This window comes from Monodelphis domestica, chromosome 1 (assembly GCF_027887165.1).
Source record: "Monodelphis domestica isolate mMonDom1 chromosome 1, mMonDom1.pri, whole genome shotgun sequence".
Lineage (NCBI taxonomy): Eukaryota > Metazoa > Chordata > Mammalia > Didelphimorphia > Didelphidae > Monodelphis > Monodelphis domestica.
In genome coordinates this window covers 632,402,960-632,425,267 of record NC_077227.1, presented here as the reverse complement: position 1 = coordinate 632,425,267, position 22,308 = coordinate 632,402,960, and the positions used below count along the sequence as shown (strand labels likewise).

The 22,308-nt window shown below is 37.2% G+C and overlaps 1 protein-coding gene across 1 annotated transcript in view; it reads right to left on the bottom strand.

Moving 5' to 3' along the window:
• The window catches only part of DNAAF10 (dynein axonemal assembly factor 10), a 37,660-nt gene extending 15,359 nt beyond the window's left edge, over positions 1-22,301 (bottom strand). The window contains exons 1-4 of the mRNA XM_001374541.5: positions 21,754-22,301; positions 7,749-7,849; positions 4,324-4,454; positions 132-233 (exon numbers count right to left, since the gene is read on the bottom strand). Coding sequence (XP_001374578.1) covers positions 132-233; positions 4,324-4,454; positions 7,749-7,849; positions 21,754-21,936 — 517 coding nt within the window. The 5' untranslated portion in view covers positions 21,937-22,301. The remainder of the gene's footprint in view (positions 1-131; positions 234-4,323; positions 4,455-7,748; positions 7,850-21,753) is intronic.
• Between the last annotated feature and the right edge of the window lie 7 nt (positions 22,302-22,308).

Here is a 22,308-nt window from a genome sequence, read left to right as displayed (position 1 = left end):
CTCTTTTTTAAAGAATTCTATATAAATCATATAATTCTAAAAAGAATATATAACCATTAAAATTTCTACAAGGGCTTTCTTGTGTTTTGTAATCTGATATCTAAAAATGCAAATGTTGATTAATAATTTACCAAATGCAACAGTCCAACAGTCTCTCTTGCTTTCTCCTTGTACAGGTTCCATATTAGCAACGGGAGTATCTTTTTGCCTGGGGTCCCATACCTTCACTGTTCCTATTAGAAATAAAAAAGGATTGTTAAAATGAAATGGTTACCAAGTAGTTTGCTTTTAGTTTTCTTGTATCATACTCCTAAAACCAATAATGAGAGGATAAACTGTCAACGGTAATATTTTTGGTACCATGATACCTGAGAAAAGTAACATATTTTCTGATCTATAATAATCTAGACATAGTATAATGGAAAGGGCATTAGCTATGGAATCAAAGGACCTAGGAAGTAACTTGTGGGACTCTGAGCAAATCATATTTACTTCAGTTTACTCATCTGTGAAAAATAAGAGGCTCAGACTAGATAATCTCTAATGAACCTTTCTAGACTGAAATCTGCGACTGTAATTTTAATAAGACTGCATTTTACCATTTACAGAAGTAATATCAATATAACTTGATTGATTTTTCATATTAATGATTTTAATAAGCCATTCTTAAATAATCCATAATATAGGTTTCATTCACAAAGTACAGTTGTTTACCTATTTCAGATCACAGATTATTTTCTTTGTTCTCATGGAGTATTTCACTGCTCTAGTTTGATGTTAACCTATTAAACATGGCCTCAGTATTGTTTCTCTTTTATTCTTTCTCCCTTTTCACTAATGTTATCTAAGTTATATAAGTATGATAAATAATATAATCAATCAATCAACAAATATTTAATAAGGGCCTACCACAAAACCTTCTTGACTCCTGTGCCTTATATGAGATTCAAACATAATTTCTTTCTAAATCAACTTAAAAACTTACATAAGATGACTTACTTTTAAACTCTAACTTGCCCACTAGCAGAAACATGGCATAATGAAGAGAGTACTAGGCTAGGACAAAGAATCCCTCACTTCTAGTCTCAGTTCCACTACATCTCAGTGGAAGCATAGAGAAATCACAGACAAATAACCCTCTCATCCTGTTTCCTCATTTGTAAATGTGGGTATCACTTGTCTTGCTTACCTCAATAGACTATTTTAAGAATCAAAAGAGATTGTGTAAACCTTAAAATTTCTCAGACTTATGAATGTTGGAAATTTCCCCATTGGGGAATTTTCTACTTAAAAAAATTCCCTAGCAGATGGTGAGAACTCTACTTGAGTGTGGGGGCTCCTAGCTATGGGAGTGTCCCTGCCCCACCCTACTTAAGACTGCTTTAGGACAGAAAACTGCTTGCTAAACAATGAAAGTACTTTGATCCATGCTTATGGAAGGGACAGAAAGTTCTTTGAGTCATGACTGTTTTAGAATTGATACAATGGGATACTAAGTACCTATAAAGGTGGGGCAACTTGTAAACTACTTAAACCTAAAAGGGTGATAACTTATTCAGAGGTTTTTTCTTAATGAAATTTGTCGACACAGCAGCATTTTTTTCTGACTTACTAAAGAGATTAAAACTACTCAGCTGTGAATTCAAAATGGGCGGTCCTTTAGAAACATCTACATTGATTGGTGGATGTGAGGACTTAGGAGAGGTGACAGAGGAAATTTTGCCCTTAAAAATAAGAGCTTGGATCTCATTCAGGGATCTCGATTTCTGACTCTCATTCTGGAGGATCTCATTCTGAAAGACTCATTTCCTTGAGGACTGATGCTTGAGGGCTCTTTCCTTGGAGATAGATCTCTTTGAGGAGAAGTGATTTTGGAGGAAATCTCATTCTGAAGGAGAGCTCCTTGAGGAGCTCCTCTGAGGGGCTCTATTCCTCTGGGGTAGGAGCTCTGGAGGCTCTTGAGAGAAGCCCTTTGAAACAATTTCTGGCTGGAAGACTCTTTGAGGAAGGACACTGGCCTGGTGTCACTATTATCCTTGTTTAGTCAGACCTTGTGGTGAGTGTTAAAAAACTGACTGATTTCTCTTTTAAGACTCAGTTCTAGGCCATATTGGCTTGAGGCCCTTCATACTTATTCCTTTCTTACTCTCTCTCTCTTTATTTGATTATTCATTGTATTGTTAATTAAAATCTCTATAAAACCCAATTGACTTGGGTATTTGAATAATTGGGAATATTTCCCTGGCAACCACCTTATATTTGATTTTAAAACCCAGGACACTGTAGTGAAACATATTTCTGCGGTCAAATTTACTCACCCTCTCTTATATCTATCACAATTTATATCTTCCACTATTTTAATCACTACAGTTTAAGACCTCAACCATTTTAAATCTCACAATTGTAAATGACAAAGCACTGTAGGAATGTGAAATATTTTTATCATAAAACTTTATGTATACTGTGAATCTTAAAAACTACTCAGACTGTACCTTAGAAGATTTGGTCTAGCTATTCCCCTATTGTAACAATGGAGATACTTGATCAGAAATGTATTGGGAACTTTTAAAATTGCTCCACCCTACTCAGACAGTGCCTTAGGGGAAGATAAAGTTGTAAACTCCTGATTGAACAATGAAAGTTCCCAACTCATACCTTATAGTAAAGCTAGAACCTTAAGCTAGGTCTATTTTTAGATCTAATACAAAAAGGTGTTAAGTACCTGTAAAGGTTAAATTAGTACCTAAAAAGATCAATTAATTTACAAAAAGCAAGCTTAACAAAGAGGTGTGAAGTACTCAGAAGATTTAATCTAACTAGAGAAGGTGAAAACCAAAGAAGGTGAAAACTAAGAATGGGCAGGCCTGGAAAAAAGCATCTACTGTGATTGGTAGACATGAAAATTAGGGGAGGTGACATAAGAGAAAATTTTTTTAAAATGAAGGGGTAAAAAGTCAGGAGACAATTGAATTCAGTTTGGAGAGGATTTCAGTTCAGAGTGGAAGAACCCAGCTTGGAGTTGGTCTTGTGGTGAGTGATAAAGACTGACTCGCTCTCCCTTAGGCTCAGGCCTAGGCCTTTTTCTACTGCTTGGCTTGTCCTGAGCCAGAGCAATTTAAATTAATTCTCTCTTTCTCTCTCTCTCTCTCCTTCCCTTAATTCCTTCTTTCTTTATTAATTAAAATCTCCATAAATCCCAGATGACTGGGTATTTTCATATTTGGGAATTTCCCATGGTGACCACTTATTTAGATTTTACGTTAAAACACTAAAAATTATCCTTACAGTTTTGGCGTTTACAATATATAGTCTTAAATGAATGAATGAATGAATATAGTTAAAAGCAAGGATCCAAAAAGACTTTTTTCCATTTCAGTGTGTAAGGATAATTTTAGTGTTTTGACTTTAATCTAAATGATTGGTCGCTAGGGAAAATTCCCAAATAATAAAATACCCAAGTCAGCTGGGAATTATGGTGATTTTAATTAACATAGAGAGAAGGAATTAAGGAGAGAGAGAGAGAGAGAGAGAGAGAGAGAGAGAGAGAGAGAGAGAGAGAGAGAGAGAGAGAGAGAGAGTTAATTTAAATTGCTCTCCCTCAGTTTGAGCCAGGCAGTAGTTAAAGGCCTTGGCCAAAGTGGCCTCCCTGAGCCTAAGGGTAAGGGAGTCAGTCTTATCACTCACCATGAGACCATCTCCAAGCTGGGTTCCAGGCCTCCACTGAACTCAATCTCCTGAACTGAATTCAGAATAATCTCTTGAACTGACTTTTAGCCTTCTTTTAAAAGAGAATTTTCTCTTATGTCACCTCCCCTAAATTTTTATGTCTACTAATAGTAGACACTTTTTTCCAGGACTGCCCATTCTTAGTTCTCACCACTCTTTAATTCTCACCTTCTCTGGTTAGATGATATCTTCTGAAGTACTTCACACTTTTTTGTTAAGCTTGCCTTTTGTGAGTTATTTGACCTTTTTGTGATTAATTTAATCTTTACAGGGACTTAACACCTTTTTGTATTAGATCTAAAAATAGACCTAGCTTAAGGTTCTAGCTTCACTATAAGGTATGAGTTAAGTACCTTCATTGTTCAATCAGGAGTTTACAACTTTATCTTTCCCTAAAGTATGTCTACATATGGGTGGAGTAATGTAAAGTTCCAAAGACATTCCTGATTCTTGTTAGACCAAGTATCTCCATTGTTACAATAAGGAAATAGCGAAATAAAATCTTCTAAAGTATAGTCTGAATAGTTTTTAAGATTCACAAGTGTTCACATCGATTTCCTCCAGCAAAGACTGAAGATAAAGAGTAAGCTGACTCACCATCTCGGCTTCCAGTTACAATTTCTGGTGCTCCTTCTCCAATTCCTAAGCCACCCACACCATCTATCGTATTTATAATTTCCTTATGGCCTTTGACAGAATACACAGGCATCAATGGAGCTTCCAAATTCCTATAAAACAGAAAACAGTTTTTTCAGAGTATGCCTCGAGGTCTTCCAATAAAATAAAAACAATGCTAAAGTTTTCATTTTTTTTTAAATTTCAGTCTTAATTGATACTAAGTATTAGTTCCAAGGCAGAAGAATGGTAAGGGCTAGGCAACGGGGGTTAAGAGACTTACCCTGGGTCATACAACTAGGAAGTAACTGAAGCCACAACTAATCTCAGGACTCTCTGTCTCAAGGCCTGGCTCTTTAATCACTGAGTCACCTAACTGCCCCTCAAACTTGCCTTTAAAATAAAGGTTTTGTTATGAAATTTTTCTGACATATATTAGTTTTAAAATATTTTGCATTTCACCCTATTATCATCTCCCTACTTAACATGCCATTTCTTAATCTCAATCTTTAAACTAAAACTCTTATACCAACTTTAATAAAAAAGTAAATATGAATTAGTTTAGAATACACCAAAGTGGAGGTATTTAGATTGAGATGTTTAATTAATATCTAAATATGTGGATTAGTTTTATTTCATACTAATAAAAAGTCTCCCTTAATAAGAAAGTTCATATTTTTATTTTCATTGTGAATTCTAGGTAATACTTCAAACATTTAAATAATTTTTTTGAAACTGCCTAAATATTATAAATTATTTAAAATATTAGCTGTGATATAATATTATATAGGCTCAAATGTTCCAAAATTTTAAAATAACAACTGGCAAACTGATATGTGGAAATGTGTATCCTAGACAGAATGTCTAAGAGACAAGGTTCTTTTAATTTTAACAAACCCTCTTCTTTTCAGTCTCTTCTCCAATTCTCCTTTATTTTTCTCCTATTGAAGTCTTTCCTAATCTTTCTTGCCTTTAATATTTTAGCACTAAATATCTTTTTTATTTTTTATGTTTTTTTTAAAACCCTTAACTTCCATTTTAGAATCATACTATATATTGGTTCCAGGGCAGAAGAGTTGTAAGGGCTAGGCAATGGGGGTCAAGTGACTTTCCCAGGGTCACACAGCTGGGAAGTATCTGAGGCCAGATTCGAACCTAGGACCTCCCATCTCTATCTAGGTCTGGCTCTCAATCCACTGAGTCACTGAGATGCCCCCACTAAATTTTTTTTTCCAAGAAAAAAATGACTATTCATGAATTGTAAACCTTGCCTGCCAATTTGCTTAGCAAGACTAGGTTTATATGCAAAGCACCATCAGCCTTGGAATCAAGAAGATGTGATCAAATCTTGCATCTGACACCTATGTGTCACTTATGATAAGTCACTTTAATGTCTAGAGCAGCCCTTAAGGAACTCTCTTAAACTAGAAGTTACAGATGAGTTGCTAATATGCATTGCTTTACACAAACTCCTACTTCTCAATCTATTCTCCTATTCTTTCATATTCCTTTGTTTGCTCCCCCCCCTCTCCTGGGGAAGCCTTTTCCAGGCTTTCTCTTCTTTAATATTTAGTGTAAATCACCCTTATTTTTTAAAATGTGATTATAATACAGACTGAGTTTCCATGTCAGGTGATTCCTTATACATAATCCCAATTTCTACACACACAGAGACAGACACAGATATACACATATATTATTTATATATACATATATATAGCATATGTATATATTATACAGAAATATACATGTTATGTGTATATATGTACATGTATATGTGTTTATACACAAATATCCCCATAAATGTAGAGTAGAGTGATGGTGAATCTTTTAGGGACCCGGTGCCTGTGGCCCCCCCAACTGTGTGCATCTTGCTCAAGGGGGTGGTGGCACCTCCTGTGGCCACAGGGATCTGCATCCCTGTACCCGGCTGTCCTGGGAGTAGGCAGAGCAAGGAGGCTGCTGCCCAAGTCTGATGGGGAAGGTGGGGGAAGCCTAAGCAGGGAGGTGGCTCAGAGACCTCGTACCCTGTCTCCTGCATACAGGGGTGGGTCAGGGCCTGGTGCCCATAGAGAGGTCTCTGTGTACCATCTTTGGCACATGTGACAGATTCTCCATCACAGATGTAGTAAAACTTTAATCTTATTCATTCATATTCTAGAAATTAAGAAGTACTATCTCTAAAGAAGAAGTTTGCTAAATAAATGAATAGGATAAGCAAGTCTGGAGAGTTCTTTGTTAGAGGACAGCCTATTTTTAAGAACTTTAATCTGCTTTCATTTTTAAAATGTAAACTAGGCTAAGATCTCATTTATTTATTTTGACAGAGTCCAGAAAAAAACAACAGTTTTTAAGTACTTGGTTTTATTCATATTTCACCTTAGGTCCTATTCATGTTTATCCATAAAGCAGTTAATACAAAGAGGAATTCTGAATAGCTCCAATTTCCTAAAGAATATAAGAATAGGAAACCAAAAAAAATTTCAAGTTTCAAAAAAAAGTTTCAAGACAATTTTTTCCTAGGGTCAGAATGCTAGGCAAGATAATTCTGGAGAGGAAACTTCCTTCCCAGAGAATCACCTTATGATCATACCTTTCAAGTCATTAATATAAGTGATGCTCCTAAAAATTAAAAGGATATAGGCTTTAGCATTAGGGCTAGGAATGATAGACTTTAGAGAATCCCTGGTCCAATACTCTGACTTTACAGATAAGAAACTTAAGGCCATAAAAGTGAAGTGATTTCCCTTCAGTTACAAATAAAGGTGGCATGTATCAATGCCTTAATTAGAACTTGGACGTCTGATCTAGTTTTGTCCTTGGACTTCTAATCTAGTTTTGTTATACCACATTACTTAGAAATGAAAAGATATTCTCATAAAGGAAACGGATGGCAAGATTTTGGCATATTTATTATGGCTCCCTTTTATGGTATAAAGATGCCTTAATTTACACAAGTTATATTCCTGAAAAATTTATATAAATATTTGATTTCTAAAAACCAGCTTTCAAATTCACTAGTGAAAACTTTTATTTAAAGAAATGTAGTCAATGGATCCTTTTGTGAAAGGCATGCTACATTTGTCATTAAATATAAAATAACTTTTCAGTTTTAGAAGTTTGGATCTTCACATAACAAATTTCCTTAAAGTAAGGGTAAAATCAGAAGTCAAGGGTCCTAAATATTAGTATTTAAAGTAATTAATTCCTGTAGCATTTTCTTAAATGTCTATTGTCAATCTGCACTTGAATATGAATATTAAAAATGGATTGTGAAAAGAATATATCTTAAAACCAAATTAAACCTGAACAAGGAAACTCTTTTAAAAATTATCTTTTCCTGAGGGAGAATAATAGGAATATCAAAGAATATTAAAATCTCATTTAAGTAGATTAAATAATCTTACCATATACTCAGGTTTCCATCAAAATCCCCAGTAGCTAGATATCTTTGCTGAAGAGATGCTGCACCAAATGTTCCACATTTAAAGGGCTTGGCCTTTTCAATCTTGATTTTGGAGAAAAAGGACAAATTATTTAACTCAGCAGCTATTTGTAACCAACAATATCTATGGAGCTATTTATGGAATTTAAGTAAGATATACATTATAATATGTAATTAAAACACTTTCTTATAAAATGCTAATCATGTTTTCTTTTAGCTTTTTTTCTCAATACATTACTGGAAAAAGTAGTATTTAATAACTATTAAAATCTGTGCATTTGTTCTCCTGTTCTTTTATCTCTTTAATGAGGCATTGATAGGTTCAGTTCTGTGATCACTACTAACTTGGAAATAGGGGAATTTCATCCCTTAATGAACTACATTCTTCCTGGAAACCTAAAATAGGAAGTTAGAACATACTTCAGTTTTTGTTTTTATAAGGTTATAGAAACAAAACAATAAACCAAAATATTTATGTGCTTCTTAACTAACCTTCAAAATTTTGTGGCACACCTGAAAAAAACTCATATGCCAATGTGTTGTAGGTTATCCTTTATGAATCATTATTACAGAACTTCAGACTTTGTTTCCCTTAGTTGGACCTTCTAAACCTCCATAGTCTGAATCCTTTCAATTCCCCTCAGCCATATATGCAAGGTAGAACATACCCACTGACCAACCACAAAGGGTTCCACCTCCACAATCCATAAATCTTAAAATTTTCTGGAAGATATAGTCACATCTTCCATCTTTCCCTGTGCCCTATTAAACCTCAATTTTCATTGCCACCTTTTGCCACTGCCCATCTTTGCTTTCCCAAAACATTATAATAATATTCTGGTCCCACTTTCCTTCCTTTAAAACCTTGATCTTATCTCAATATAATTAGTTTAAATTTTATACTGTCTCTACCTTTAAATCCCCTGATCCTTTATCTTACTAAGGGCCATCCTAGATTACTCCCATCATCCACTTCCATTTCTATAATTGAATGTACATAAGGAAGTCAACTTTGTCAAATAGGCTTAGAATTAATCTAGACTGTGTAATTCTGAATTAAGTCCTTATTGTTATACCTCAATACCTTTAGTATTCCCAGATGAACTCTATTGTATGACCACAGCCTTGGTTCTTCTCTCTTCAAGCTATCTACACCATCTTGTAAACTTTAAATTACTACCCCCTATTTAAACCTTACTTTAGGGGAAGATAAAGTTGTAATCTCCTGACTGAACAATGAAGGTACTTAGTTCTCACCTTATAGTGAGGCTAGAACATTAAGCTAAGTCTATTTTTAGATCTTAATACAAAAAGGTGTTAAGAAACTATAATGGTTAAATTAATCACAAAAAGGTCAAGTAACTAAAAAAAGGTGAACTTAACAAAGAAGTGTTAAGTAAGTCAAAAGATATAATCTAATCAAAGAAGGTGAGAACTAAAAGTATGGGCAGTCCTGGTGAAAGCCTTTGATGTGATTAGTAGATGTGAAAGTTCAGAGGAGGAGACACAAGGGTGAAATGTCTATATATTTGGGATGCTTTATCTCTCATAAAAACACTCTCTTTCCCTTTTTGGTGGTGGAGAGTTAGCTGAGAGGAGCGTGCAGAGCCTTTCAGCATCTTAGCATAGTTACAAGCTATTGTCCGGTTCGGTGGTGAGTTTCTGGTTGAGTTTTCCTCCTTTACTTTCTAACTTTATCCTCTTAGAAGCCTCTAATGTTCTTCAGAGACCTAGAGGTGGGGATTTTAAACACCCCCTGGCACAGGCCAGGCAGGAAAATCCTATATCCCCTTCCTTCCCCCTCCTTAATTCCTTCCCACTATATTAATTAAATTACCATAAAATACCAGACTGAGCTGGGTATTTTATATGGGATTCCCCTGGCGACCAATTAAATTTAGATTTTAAGTCACAACTCTAAATTCATCTTTACAATCTCCACACTATCTCCACCTCCCCAGTAGAGGACCTTTCCTCATATTTTATTGAAAAATTTGAAGAGAGAAGCCAGGTGATTCAGTGGATTGAGAGCCAGGCCTAGAGAAGGGAGATTGGGTTCAAGTCTGGCCACAGACACTTTCTAGACAGTCAATTAACCACCCACTGTCTAGCCCTTACCACTTCTCTGCCTTGGAACCAATACACAGTATTGATTCGAAGATGGAAGATGAAGATTTAAAAAAAAAATTGAGAAGATGGCGGCCTAGAAGGAGCAGAAGTTCAGACCTCTGAATACCCTTCCTTACTGATCACAAACTGAATGCTTCTAGGGGACTAAAAATCAAACCTAACAACAAGACAGAACCAAGGAACCCTCCTTCTGGACTCAATTCAAAAGGTACCCCCCCCCCCCGAAAGCTGGAATCCGAGAACACTCGGGTTTAAGGGGAAGGAGGAAGGAAGGTCCCAGGACCCCACCCACCCACCCACCTAGAGTGCTGAGACTCCAGCAAAAATGGGAACTTCTGGGCGGGCAAAGGTGCTGGTCTGGAGAGTGTACCTTGCAGGCAGGGCTATGCCAAGCTCAGAGCATCGAACACAGATGGCAGGGAAGGAGCTAGAGAGGGAACATAGAGCTGGCAGCCTGGCCAGAGCTGTGGAGATCCTCCATATTTGCTCCAGCCTTACAGGAGGTGTTGGCCTCAGAGCACACCCAGCCCAACCAAACTGAACTTAATCCCATCAAACATCTTCAGAACTCAGGAAGTCCAGACTCCACACCCCTCCCTCACTGACTGCTGGACTTTAATCCAATCAAAAGCCTCCAGAGGACAGGGAAGCTCAAACCTCCAACAACTCTCCCCCAGAGACTGCACCAAGAGATCTTCTGTCAAAGCTCCAAGAGGGGAGACTAACAGAAGCCCCCAAAACCAAAAAAAAAAAATGAGAGGAACAAGAGCACAGACAAATATGGGGAGCAAAGAAAGCGTGGATATGAACAAACAACAGAAAAAGAAAGAAGAAAGAAATTACAATAGATAGCTTCTATACAGCAAATGGAATAGAGGGGGAGGGATCAGCAAATGATAAATCAGAAATCCCAGCGAATTGAATACAGGCTTTGGAAGAACTCAAAATGCAATTCAAAACACAATTAAGAGAGGCTGAAGACAACTTTAACAGCAAGATAAGTCATCTGGAAACAGAAAACACTGTCTTGAAAGCCAAAATTAATCAGCTGGAAAATGAGGCAAAGGAGATGAAAGATGAGGCAAAGAAGATGAAAGATGAGGTAAAGAGGATGAAAAATGACCTCCATAGAAAATCAGACCAGAAAGAGAAGAATGACCAAAAAGCCAGGGATGGAATCCAGTTTTTAAGAACCAGAATACAACTACTAGAATTAAGTAACCTCACCAGGCAGCAGGACACTATAAAACAAAACCAAAAGAATGAAAAAATTGAGGAAAATATGAAGCATCACATTCACAAAACAGAGGATTTAGAAAATCGTTCGAGGAGACACAATTTAAGAATCATTGGTCTATCAGAAGACCGTGACAAAAGAAAAATCCTGGACACAATACTATAGGGAATTATTCAAGAAAACTGCCCCAATATTCTAGAACAAGAGGGAAAAATGGAGATTGAAAGAATTCACAGATCACCTCCTGTACTTAATCCCCAACTGACAATACCCAGGAAGGTTATAGCCAAATTAAAAAACTATCAGACCAAAGAAAAGATATTACAAGCTGCCAAGAAGTTGTCATTCAGATACCATGGAACCACAGTGAGGATAACACAGCATCTGGCTGATCCACACTGAAGGACCGAAAGGCATGGAATATGATATTCTGCAAAGCAAGGGAACTAGGTCTACAACCAAGAATCAACTACCCAGCAAAACTGACTATATTCTTACAGGGGAAAGTATGGTCATTCAACGAAATAGAACAATTCCAAGAATTTGCAAAGAAAAGTCCAGACTTGCACACACACACACACAAAATTTGAGGCAGTTCATCCCAAGTTCCATCATCTCTCTAATTACACTTCAAATCTTAACATCATCCCCTCTTCTTTTCCTCTCTGCTCTAGTCTTAGACAAAGAAGTGGAGGAACCATTCTTCTTGCTAATGCCAATTATAGTATTTTTTAAAATTTCATCCCCTCCTGGGGATTTGTCCTTTACTTATATTGTGTCCTTACCCCCTAACTTCCAATCTCTATTTACTAGCTCCTTTGCTAATACTTACAAACACACTAAGATCTCTCCCATCTTAAGAACATAGAAACAAGAAACCCTTTACTATACTCTACCATTCCCTCAAGCTATATTTCTCCTCCCTTTCACATCCAAAAAATACCAGAAAAATACTCTATAGTCATATAGACTGACTTCATTTCATGTTCAGTTCTCAATCCCTGGCAGTGTAGAATCTGATTCTACTTCCCTAATGAAAATGGTCTCTGCAAGGTAATCAATGATCTTGTTACTGCTCAAGTTAGTGGCCCTTTCTCACTTTACATCTTTCTCATCCTCTCTGAAGAATTTGACACTGTCATTGCTGATTTCCCTCCTTGATACTTTCTTTTTTTTTCTTCCCAAAAGAACTCTATAGTGGTTTTCCTGTCAAAAATGATCCTTCTCTGCCTCCTCAAACCTTCATCCATGTTGCAACCACTTATGTGGCTATAACTCAGGGCTTTATCCTGGGCCTTCCTTCCTTTTTTATCTATTTTTCTCTCTTGGTTATCTCCCAGTTTCCATGGACTAACTATCATCCCTATAAAGATGACTCCCAAATCAATATTCCCAACCCATATCTCTCTCCTCAGTTTCAGGTCTGAATTATGAGCCTGTAAGACATCTCTACTTGGATATTCTATAAGCATCTCAAATATACCATATCCAAAACAGAACTCACTATTTCCCCCTCTAAATTTAACTCAACTTCCCTCTTTTGGTTGAGGGCACAACCATTCTAGTCATCCATATTCACAAGTTTGGCATCATCCTCAACTCTTCATTGTTCCTCACTGTCCCCCAATCCCTCCAATCAACTGCCAAGAATGGATTTTACCCAAATAATATCTTTCAAATCTGATATCTTCACTTACTGCTTTCAGCTTCTCCCACTGAGATTACTGTAATAACTCCCACCTGGTCTTCCTGCATCCAAATTCTCTCTACTCCAATCCATCTCCACACAGATGCTAAACTTCTATTGCTAAAAGCACAATTTTGACCATGCTATTTCCATTTTAAAGATGTTTCAGTGGTTCCCTACTGCCTATAGCAGTGATGGCAAATCTTTTAGAGACTAAGGGCCTTGGCCCATCTCCTGCTACCTATTTACCCCAGACAGAAGAGGGAGGAAGCATTCCAATCGGGCGGCTGGGCAGAGGGGCAGGTCATGTGATAAATGCCCTCAGGCATGGTGGAGAGAGGGAGAGGAGCAGCTCCCTCTGACATGTGTGCCATAGGTTCACCAACATAAGCCTATTGGATTAAAAACTAAAATCCCTTTTTTTTTCTGGCATTTAGAGACCTTCACCATTTGGCTTATCTCTTTCCCATTTCATTGAGTATCATTCTCCCTCACCAACTCTATATTCTGGCCCAATGATGTCATTCACTGTTCCCTGGACACTATACTTCACCACCCATCTACATGTCCTTAGACTAGAATGATCTACAGCCTCAATTCCTCCTCTAGGGTCCCATTACTTCCAAAGGTCAGGTCAAGTGCCACCTTCTACAAGAAGCCTTTTCTAATTGCTCCAGTTGTTAGAGATTATTTTGTTCATAGATTGTTTTACCTATTCATATACAGTTTCCCATAATAGCCTAGAATTTCCTTGATGGGAAGGAATTCTGCTTTTTTTTACCATATATATGTATATATTATTACTATGCTTAATGCTATCCACTGAACTGAAACATTCTTGGAAGTGATTTTAGAGGACATCTGACTTCCTCATTTCACAGATGAACTTGAAGCTCTGACAGGCTAAATGATGTACTCAGAGACACAGAAGTAGAAAAGGGCAAACAAACTAATATCCAGCACAGGTGACAACTTTACCACATTTTTTTATCCTTCCTGGCTTCTGTGACCATTGTTCCTCTTAACATTATTCTAGTCTCTTTGACCTCCCTTAGCTAAGAAATCCCTTTTATTTTCTGCTTTTGTTCTCAAGTCTCCTTTCTCACTATTCTCTCAAGACCCTTTACGGACCATCCTTTCCACCAGTTATTGGTGAGGTCACACTCCTCTTTCTTGCAAATAGTTAAAACAATTTTTTTAAATAACCTTCAAATACATCCTATTTAAAAGGAAAACCAGTTTATTTTCTTGGAAAGTTTTCTTTTTAAAAAAATGCCCCCTACTTGCTCCCATTATTATAAGTACAAAAATAGTTTTAAAACTTTATATAGACTGCATACATTTTCCCCCCATAAAATTCTTACCTTTCATCTTAGACTCAATACTGTGCTTTGGTTCCATGGCAGAAGAGTGGTACAGGACAGATAATGGAGATTAAGTGATTTGCACAGTCACACAGCTAGTAAGTATTTGAGGTCATATTTGAACCCAGGAGTTCTTGTCTCTAGGCCTGGATCTCAATCCATCAAGCCACCTAGCTGTTCCTGACTGCATACAAATTATATAAAGCACAATGGGAAAGTTTTCCCTGAAACTTTTCTTGAGATTTCTCATGCTTGGAATAGAACTTCCCCCATCATCTAGACTTCTTTCCACTCTCTAAGGCCCAGTATCAGTTTCCATTAAAGCCTTCTTTGCCCTTCATGGTCTCATAATACTTTGTAGGGATCTCTTTTGCTCTTATCAAATTTTTATTTTAGTTATTTCTGTTTGTCATATTTCTTATTAGCTCTTATGAGCAGAGATTTTATCTAATGTAATCTTTGTCTTCCTGGTGCCTAGAAAAGTGTGCTAAGTTGAGAGACTTAACATTTGAATTGAAGATCTTTAGTTGAATATGATCTTTCTTTCCTCAGAATCATCATATCAACTTATCTTTTTCTAGATTTTTCCTTCCTACTCTCCTCTTTGATATAACACTTCCAATATATCCTGTCACTTAATACTATTTCTCATCTCTTGTTCTATTCTATACTCTTACTGAATTAGAATTCAGAAGATAATCTGTATTGCACTATTAGTAAAGGGAAAGGTTATACCAATTTTAATATATGTCATGCTTGGCCTATCAATTTCCAAATAATTATGTCAGCAAAATCAATTTAATTTTAAAACTATAGTGAATATTATTTAATTTTTCTCCAATGATTTCCTCTGATTCAGAAACTTTTCTTGAGGGGCTCTTAACCTTTTTGTATCATAGACATTTTTAGCATGCCCATGATGATAAAGCCCAAACTCTTTCTCAGAATGTCTCTCAATGTGTAAACAAAAAACATAGGATTACCAAGGAACCAGTGATATTGAAAGTTAACAAAATATTTAAAAAGACCAATTCACAGACCCAAAGTTAAGAAACCCTGTTACAGGATCTAAAGGTAATCATTATGACAATATGAATTTTATAGTTTGGGATTTTTAGTTAATAGAATTTTTAATGTAGATGGAGGACTAAAACAAATTATCTTTCATTAAAACAAAATTAGTTTTCTATATTGTTGCAAAATAACACATTTGAGACCGAATATAAAAACAATAAAGAATGTTACAAAATAGTCTTCCTTCATATTAGGCAGGTGGTCTGTAAGAAAAGTGAGGTAAATGATTGTATCAATAAGTTCACTGACAAATTTACTAATAGAAGTAGTTTTTGTTCTAGAAAAGAATATTAAAAACATTGATCAAAATTAACTTCTTTAATTGTAAAGGTATCATTTCAGTTATTGAATGCCAACAAAGAATTGGCTGGATTCTGATTTTAGAGGTGATTAGGTAGTATAGGGGCTCAGGTGCAAGATTTGAAGTTCAGGAGGCTGAGGTTCAAATCCTACCTCAGACACTAACATACATTTTACCTCTCAGTCTCAGTGTCTTCATCTGTAAAGCAGAGAAAATAATAATGCCTACTTCACAAAGTTGTTCTGGGTATTACAGGAAATAATATTTGTAAAAATTTCAAACATTAAAGTGTGATAAAAATGCTAGGCAGTATTATTATTCATACACAAGGAGCTTCCACATTAAAAATACTGAAAGCAGTCAAAAAGAAAGGAAGAATTAAAGTACAGACAGTTCTTGATTTATGTAAACCAGGCTAGCCCAGGTTGGTACATGGAGCTCCACTAAAGGATAGGGAAGTCTGCAGAATGGATTATTTACATTAAGTAAGAACTGAATGTAATAAGGAGCTAGTCAGGATCATACACAATTTAGCTGCTACTGCTATGAAGAAATGGAGAGCTTGAAATATGATGCTCTAAAAGACAAAGTAGAGATCAAGCTTATAGTCAAGAATTACTTATCAAATAAAACTGAATATAATAAGAGGGAGGAAAATAAAAGATCTTTAATGAAATAGAGAACATTCAAACATTCTTGATGAAAAAGATCACAGCTGAAGAGAAATTTAAATTCAGATACAGGTGTTAGAAGAAAGATAAAAAAGCAAAGGGGAACAAATAATCTTAAGTGTCTAAATAAGGATAAACAACTTACATTCTAGCATGGGGGAAAAGGCTGCATATGTCATTTCTGAACAGAGGAAGTATAATTAGAGAGAAAGCCTGGGAATAGTTTTGTGATATCTCGATGATTAAAAAAGATAAAAGAGAAGGGAAGAATAAACTGAGGAGGGGGTGGGGGTAAGGGAAACTTAGGCAAAACTAATATCTCACAAATCATCAAGTAGTTATCTACATTAACAAAGAAGAAAGGTTGAGGAGAATAGCTGTTGACACTTAAACCTCACTTTCATCTTAACAGGTCAAAAGTGGGAAGAATATTCATTTAAACAGTTGAGCACAGGAAAGAAAATAATCTCACTCAACAAAGAAATAGGAGGGAAAGGGGAAAAGGAACTTTAGAGGGAGGGAAAGGGGATTAAGGGAGATTAGTCCTAAGCAAAACACATTCTAAAGTTATACAAAAATGTTTATAGCTCTGAGGTGGCAAAGAATAGGAATCAATTAAGAAATGGCTAAACCAATTATGATATATAAATTGATGGAATAAATTGTACTGTAAGAAATGATGAAAGAGATGGTTTCAGAGAAACCTGGGAAGACCTATCTGAACCAATACAGAATGATGTGATCAGAACCAGGAGAATAATTTATATAATAATAATATCTAACATTTATATAATTAGATGTGATATATATAATATAAGTGATAATATAAGTGATAATATTAGTGATTTATAATTTTTATCTTATTTGATCCTATCAACAACCTTGGGACTTAGGTGCTATTATTATCATTATTTTATAGATGAGGAAACTGAGGCAAACAGAAGTTAAATGACTTGCCCAGAAAAATTTTAATTTAAAAAATTGTTCATTACTTACTATTGAAGAGATTGTTAGCAATTATGGACTATCAAATTAAAATAAAAACAAAATCATCCATCTCTTATTATGAAAGGCACAGTGATAGAATTGATGACCACTGAGGTCTCTTCTAATTCTCAAATTCTGTGATACCATGAAATTATGTTAATTATTTTTAACATGTTAATTTTACCTCCCCAATCTTGGGGGAAAGAGGAGAGAAATGTAATGAAGAGTACTTAATTTGGAATAAGAAAATATGAATTCAAATCCTGATTTTTGTTTACTACTCATGTCACATTGGGAAAGTCACCTAAACTCTCTGGGCTTCAATCTTCATCAACCATATTCTGAGGTGTTGCAACATGGTGATCTATAAAGAATTTCTATTCTATAAAGAATATTCTATCTTAAATAGACTGCAAACTCCCCAAGAGCAGGTATCTTCTTTTGTAATTCTGCAGCTTGTACCTTGCATGGAATAGGAGTTAAATAATCAGTGAACTCAGAGTTTGATGATTTGACTTTTCTGAAGCCACTGAGAAAGTCAGAATGGGGAAAAGGGCAACAGTCCCAGGAGAAGAAAAGTAGTGGTAAGAGCACTAGGCATACAAAAGTAAAACTGAAGAACTGTCCTTGCCCTTGTTGTGATAAGGATTTTATTTAGTTTCAATAAGAGCAGGTTTTAGGTCAGAGAAAGAGTGTGATTTTTACACTGTCCCCTTTAAGAGGGAGGAACAGAGAGCTGGTTTCTGGCCCTTTAAGGGTACAGTATAAAACCCAGTGAAGGGAGAATTCTGGACTCCTGATTTCTCTGGCAGTCTCAGGGAGCAAGGGTAGCTGTTTTGAGCTCTCTTGAGCTGACAGTTGGTGGAAGTTGAAGTGGAGAAGAACAGACTTGAGGAGAGAGAAGAAGGAAAGATTTATCATAAGGGTTAAGAGTTCAGTTATTGAGAGGTTTTCCTCCTCAATTCTCTAAGCCACATAAGTCTGAGACTCTGAAGTCTACTCTCTACAGGTACCACAGGGGGAGCCAGAGAGCTGTTCATGGCAACTGACAGCCAATTGGATCTCTGGAGTTGAGGGAGAAGAGAAACTAATATTTTGAATTTTAGAAATTATTGTAAGAAGATAAAGATTCATTTTAGCTTAGGACAAGATAGTTGAATATTTATCATCTTTAGTCAGTAAAGTGTAGTTAAGTCAGGTCTGCTGTGCAGACAAGAAGAAACTCCATGAAGAGTTAGGTTTGGAGGTTTTTAAATTTAGATATTATAGAATAAGATAAGTAGATATTATAACTAAACTTCTAGTTTCTATCCTCCTATTTTCTTTTTCCTACCTCAACCACAAATAAATTAGAGTGGAATTAAACTGGTCCTGACCTTCCAACTACCACCTGTGAATCAGTTTAACCACTGACAACTTTATTACACTTATAACAGCTGGGCATTACCAACAGTCCAGCAATACCTATATTCAATTCCAACAGTAAGATCAATATAACAGTTTATCAATAATAGTTTGGGTTTCAACATACCAGCTATTATTGACCCATAACACCCTCTAGAAGCTTATAATCTATGGGCTCATAATATAAGCAAATAAGTAAATGCAAAGTATATAGAACATAATTTCAAGATTGAGAGATCACTTAATTAAGATTAGGAAATGCTTCATATGGACAAGTGGCACCAGAACTGATTCCAATAAGCAACTGTGACTAGTGGAGATTGTATTATAAACTGTGCAAAAGAGGGGGATGGAATTTCCTATATGAGAAAAAGCAAAAAAGAAAGAAAAGTTTAACTAGAAAAGAGAGTAATATGGAGAGTACTACTAAATAAACCTTAAATGGTAGGGTTTTGCCTTGGAGGAAAGGCAAAGAGATATCAATAGAGGTGACTATATACCCTTGATCTTGTCATCCACAAATGCATCACTTCAGCACTCAGTTTAGAGATCCCCTTATTTTACAATAATCTATTGGCTTTCAACTTCTTTTTCTGCCTTCCCTTAGCACCTTACCTCTTGTCCCCAATCTCCTGACCCCTAATTTCTTCCATACTATCTTCTTTGTATTAGCCACTCTATTCTCTTTTCCCTTGACTCTGGTGAACTAGTTCAATCCAACACTTTTCCCCTTGAGTCCTTATCACTCCCATTATCATATTGGTGATTATGCCCTGCCAAGCCTCAGCTTTAGATCTACTCCCACCATCTAACATCTTTACTCCTACACATGCACTACTGAAAGAAGGTAGAGAAAATCATGCAACAGTTCTGATTAGTCCATTAAAAATTTATGTTACATAAACTCAACTACAGGTTTTCCAATTCTTTTCATCCTTCCTCAAGACTCAGTTCCTTATCCCCTCTTTCTTTCAGCTGAGAACCTTGCCTCATATTTTACAGAAATTTTTAGATCATTTGCTAGGAGCTCCTTCAACCCTCTTCCTCATTTCATATTACTCTGATGCCTTCTGCCATTATCTCTGTTACCGGTCTTATGACATGAAAAGGTAGTTTTATTCTTTACCAAGGCTCACCCTTCTATCTACTCAAGAGATCCCATTCCATCTATCTACTCTTGATTGTTCCTTCTGCCATCCCCACTTGTATAGTTTATTTTCTTACTTTTTTTGGCTTTTTAAATTTTTATTTAGAATATTTTTTCCATGGTTACATGATTCATGATCCTGTCTTCCCCACTCTCTCCTCTCCTCTCCCCTCTGGAAGCTGACAAGCAGTTCCACTGAGTTTATATCACTTATTTTCAATCTGTCCCAGTCTATTGGCTCCTTCCCTACTACCTACAAACATATCCATGTCTCCCCATCCTCAAAAAACTTTCATTAGATCCCTCCCATACTCTCTAGTTATTTGGTTCCATATCTCTTCTGCCTTCCTGGGCATAATTGCTAAATCGATTGCCTTTTTCTCAGTCCTCATACTTCTAGACCTCTCTGCAGCCTTTATCTCCATTGATCACCCTCTTCTCCTGAGGTTCTCAAGACTCCAGTATTTCTTAGTTTTCTTCCTATATTTCCTACCCCTCCTCAGTCTCTTGCTGTACCTTCATTCAGTTCTGATCTTGTAAAGATAGGTGTCCTACAGGGTTCTGTCGATACCAGTTATGGCAAACCTATGGGATGGGCCCATCCCTTTAAGGTGGGTGGTTCACAGGCAGCAGAGCTGAAGGGGAACAAAGTGCTTGGCCCACTCCCTCCCCTTCTCTACACTAGCTGAGGACATTCCTCACTTCACCAGCCCCTCCTTCCAGCTGCCCAATGGGAGCTCTTCCTCCCTTCCCCTGTATGGGGTAAGGGAGAGGGTCATACCCAGCATGTGGTAGGGGAAGAGGCACATACTCCATCTTTAAAAGCTTCACCATCACTGCTCTAAACCATTTTACTTGATCTCATCAACTTTCATTTAAAATTTCTATTCTGATGATTCTCCAATCTACTGAACCTACCCTAACATCTCTGCGAACCTTCTAGCCTCTCCAACTGCCTTTCAAACATTTCCAACTGGAAGGTGTGTTAGATGATCTTAAACTCAAAACGTTAAAAACTGAATTCATTATTCACAACCCCTCCCTCCCTCCCTTCTGAGTTTTCTGTTATGGTAGTGGGCAATACCACTGTCCCAGTCCTTCAGTCTCACAACCTAGAGTCATCCTGCACTGCTCACTCTTTCACCTCTCATATCGAAGCTGTAGCCAAGTCTTGTCCATTTCACCTTAGCTAAATCTCTCCCATACTTCCCCTTCGCTTTTCTGACACTGCCATCACTCTAGTGCAAACCCTCATCACATCTGGATTACTAAAGTAACCTGATGGTGGTGGATCTGCCTGCCTCAAGTCTTTCCCCATTCCAATCCATCTTAAACCACTAAAATGATTTTCCTAAAATGCAAATCTGTTTATGTCACCCCTCCACTCCAGTGGCCTATTATCTCCAAAAGTAAATACAAAATGTTGTTTGGTATTCAAAGCCTTCCATAACCTGCCCTCCACCACTTTTCCAGTCTTCTTACATCTTCCTCTCTTGGTTATTCTATGAAGAAGACACTCCATCTCTTGACTGCCCATGCCAGGAACCCTCTCTCTCCTCCTCTCTGACTAGTGACTTCCCTGGCTTCTTCAAGTCCCAACTAAAAGCCCACCTTCCCCAAGCCCTCTTAATTCCAGTGCTTTCTCTCTGTTAATCATTTCCTATTCATTCTGGGTTTGTAACTTGCTTTGTTTATATTTGTTTGCACATGGTCATCCGCATTAGACTGAATGTTCCGTGAAAGCAGATATTGTCTTTTGCCTCTTTTTTTGTGTCTCTAACGCTTAGCACAGTGATTTGCACGTATCAGGCACTTAATAAATGCTTAATTGACTGACTGGCTGTCCCTCTCAGAGGGGCTGGAGAAAGTGGTGCGGGCAAGGTTGAGGGGCGAACTAGAAAGGTCATCTCGGGTCGAAGGGTAGCGCCGAGGACAGGGAGGGGAGGCCCGGCTGGAGGCACCCACCTCCCGCAGCAGCGTCGCGTCCCCGTGCTGGATCTCGTAGAGTTGAATGACGCCAGTGCCCCGGGCATAGTTGCCCAGCGTCACGAATTTGGCGCTGCAGGGCACCCACTTGCAGTCAAACACCGTGTAGTTGAGGCTCTTCTGGATGTGCGCGATGATCTGAGGCTTCTCGAAAGCGTTCATGGCAAGACAGCTTGGGCATCCAACCACCAAAGCGACCGTCTCTAACTGGGAGATTACCCTTCGCCACTCACTCACAACCACAGCGACCGTTTGGCTCTCCCGCTTACCGTACCGCGTATCCTGCCTGCCACTGCCCCCAGCAACGAAGAAAGTTCATTTAGCCACCATATTCAATGCCTGATCATTATTGTAATAGTCTGAGCTTCAAACGAAAATCCACCTCTTTTAGTCTCTTCCCTAACCTTTGCTCACGGAATGTAAAGGTACTCTGAATAAGTTTAATTCAAGATTTCAGGTGCTGAAGAGATGGAAAGATATAGGCACATCTTCGGGCAGCTTGCTAGAGGACCAAAGGAAGAGGGGGGTGGAGCT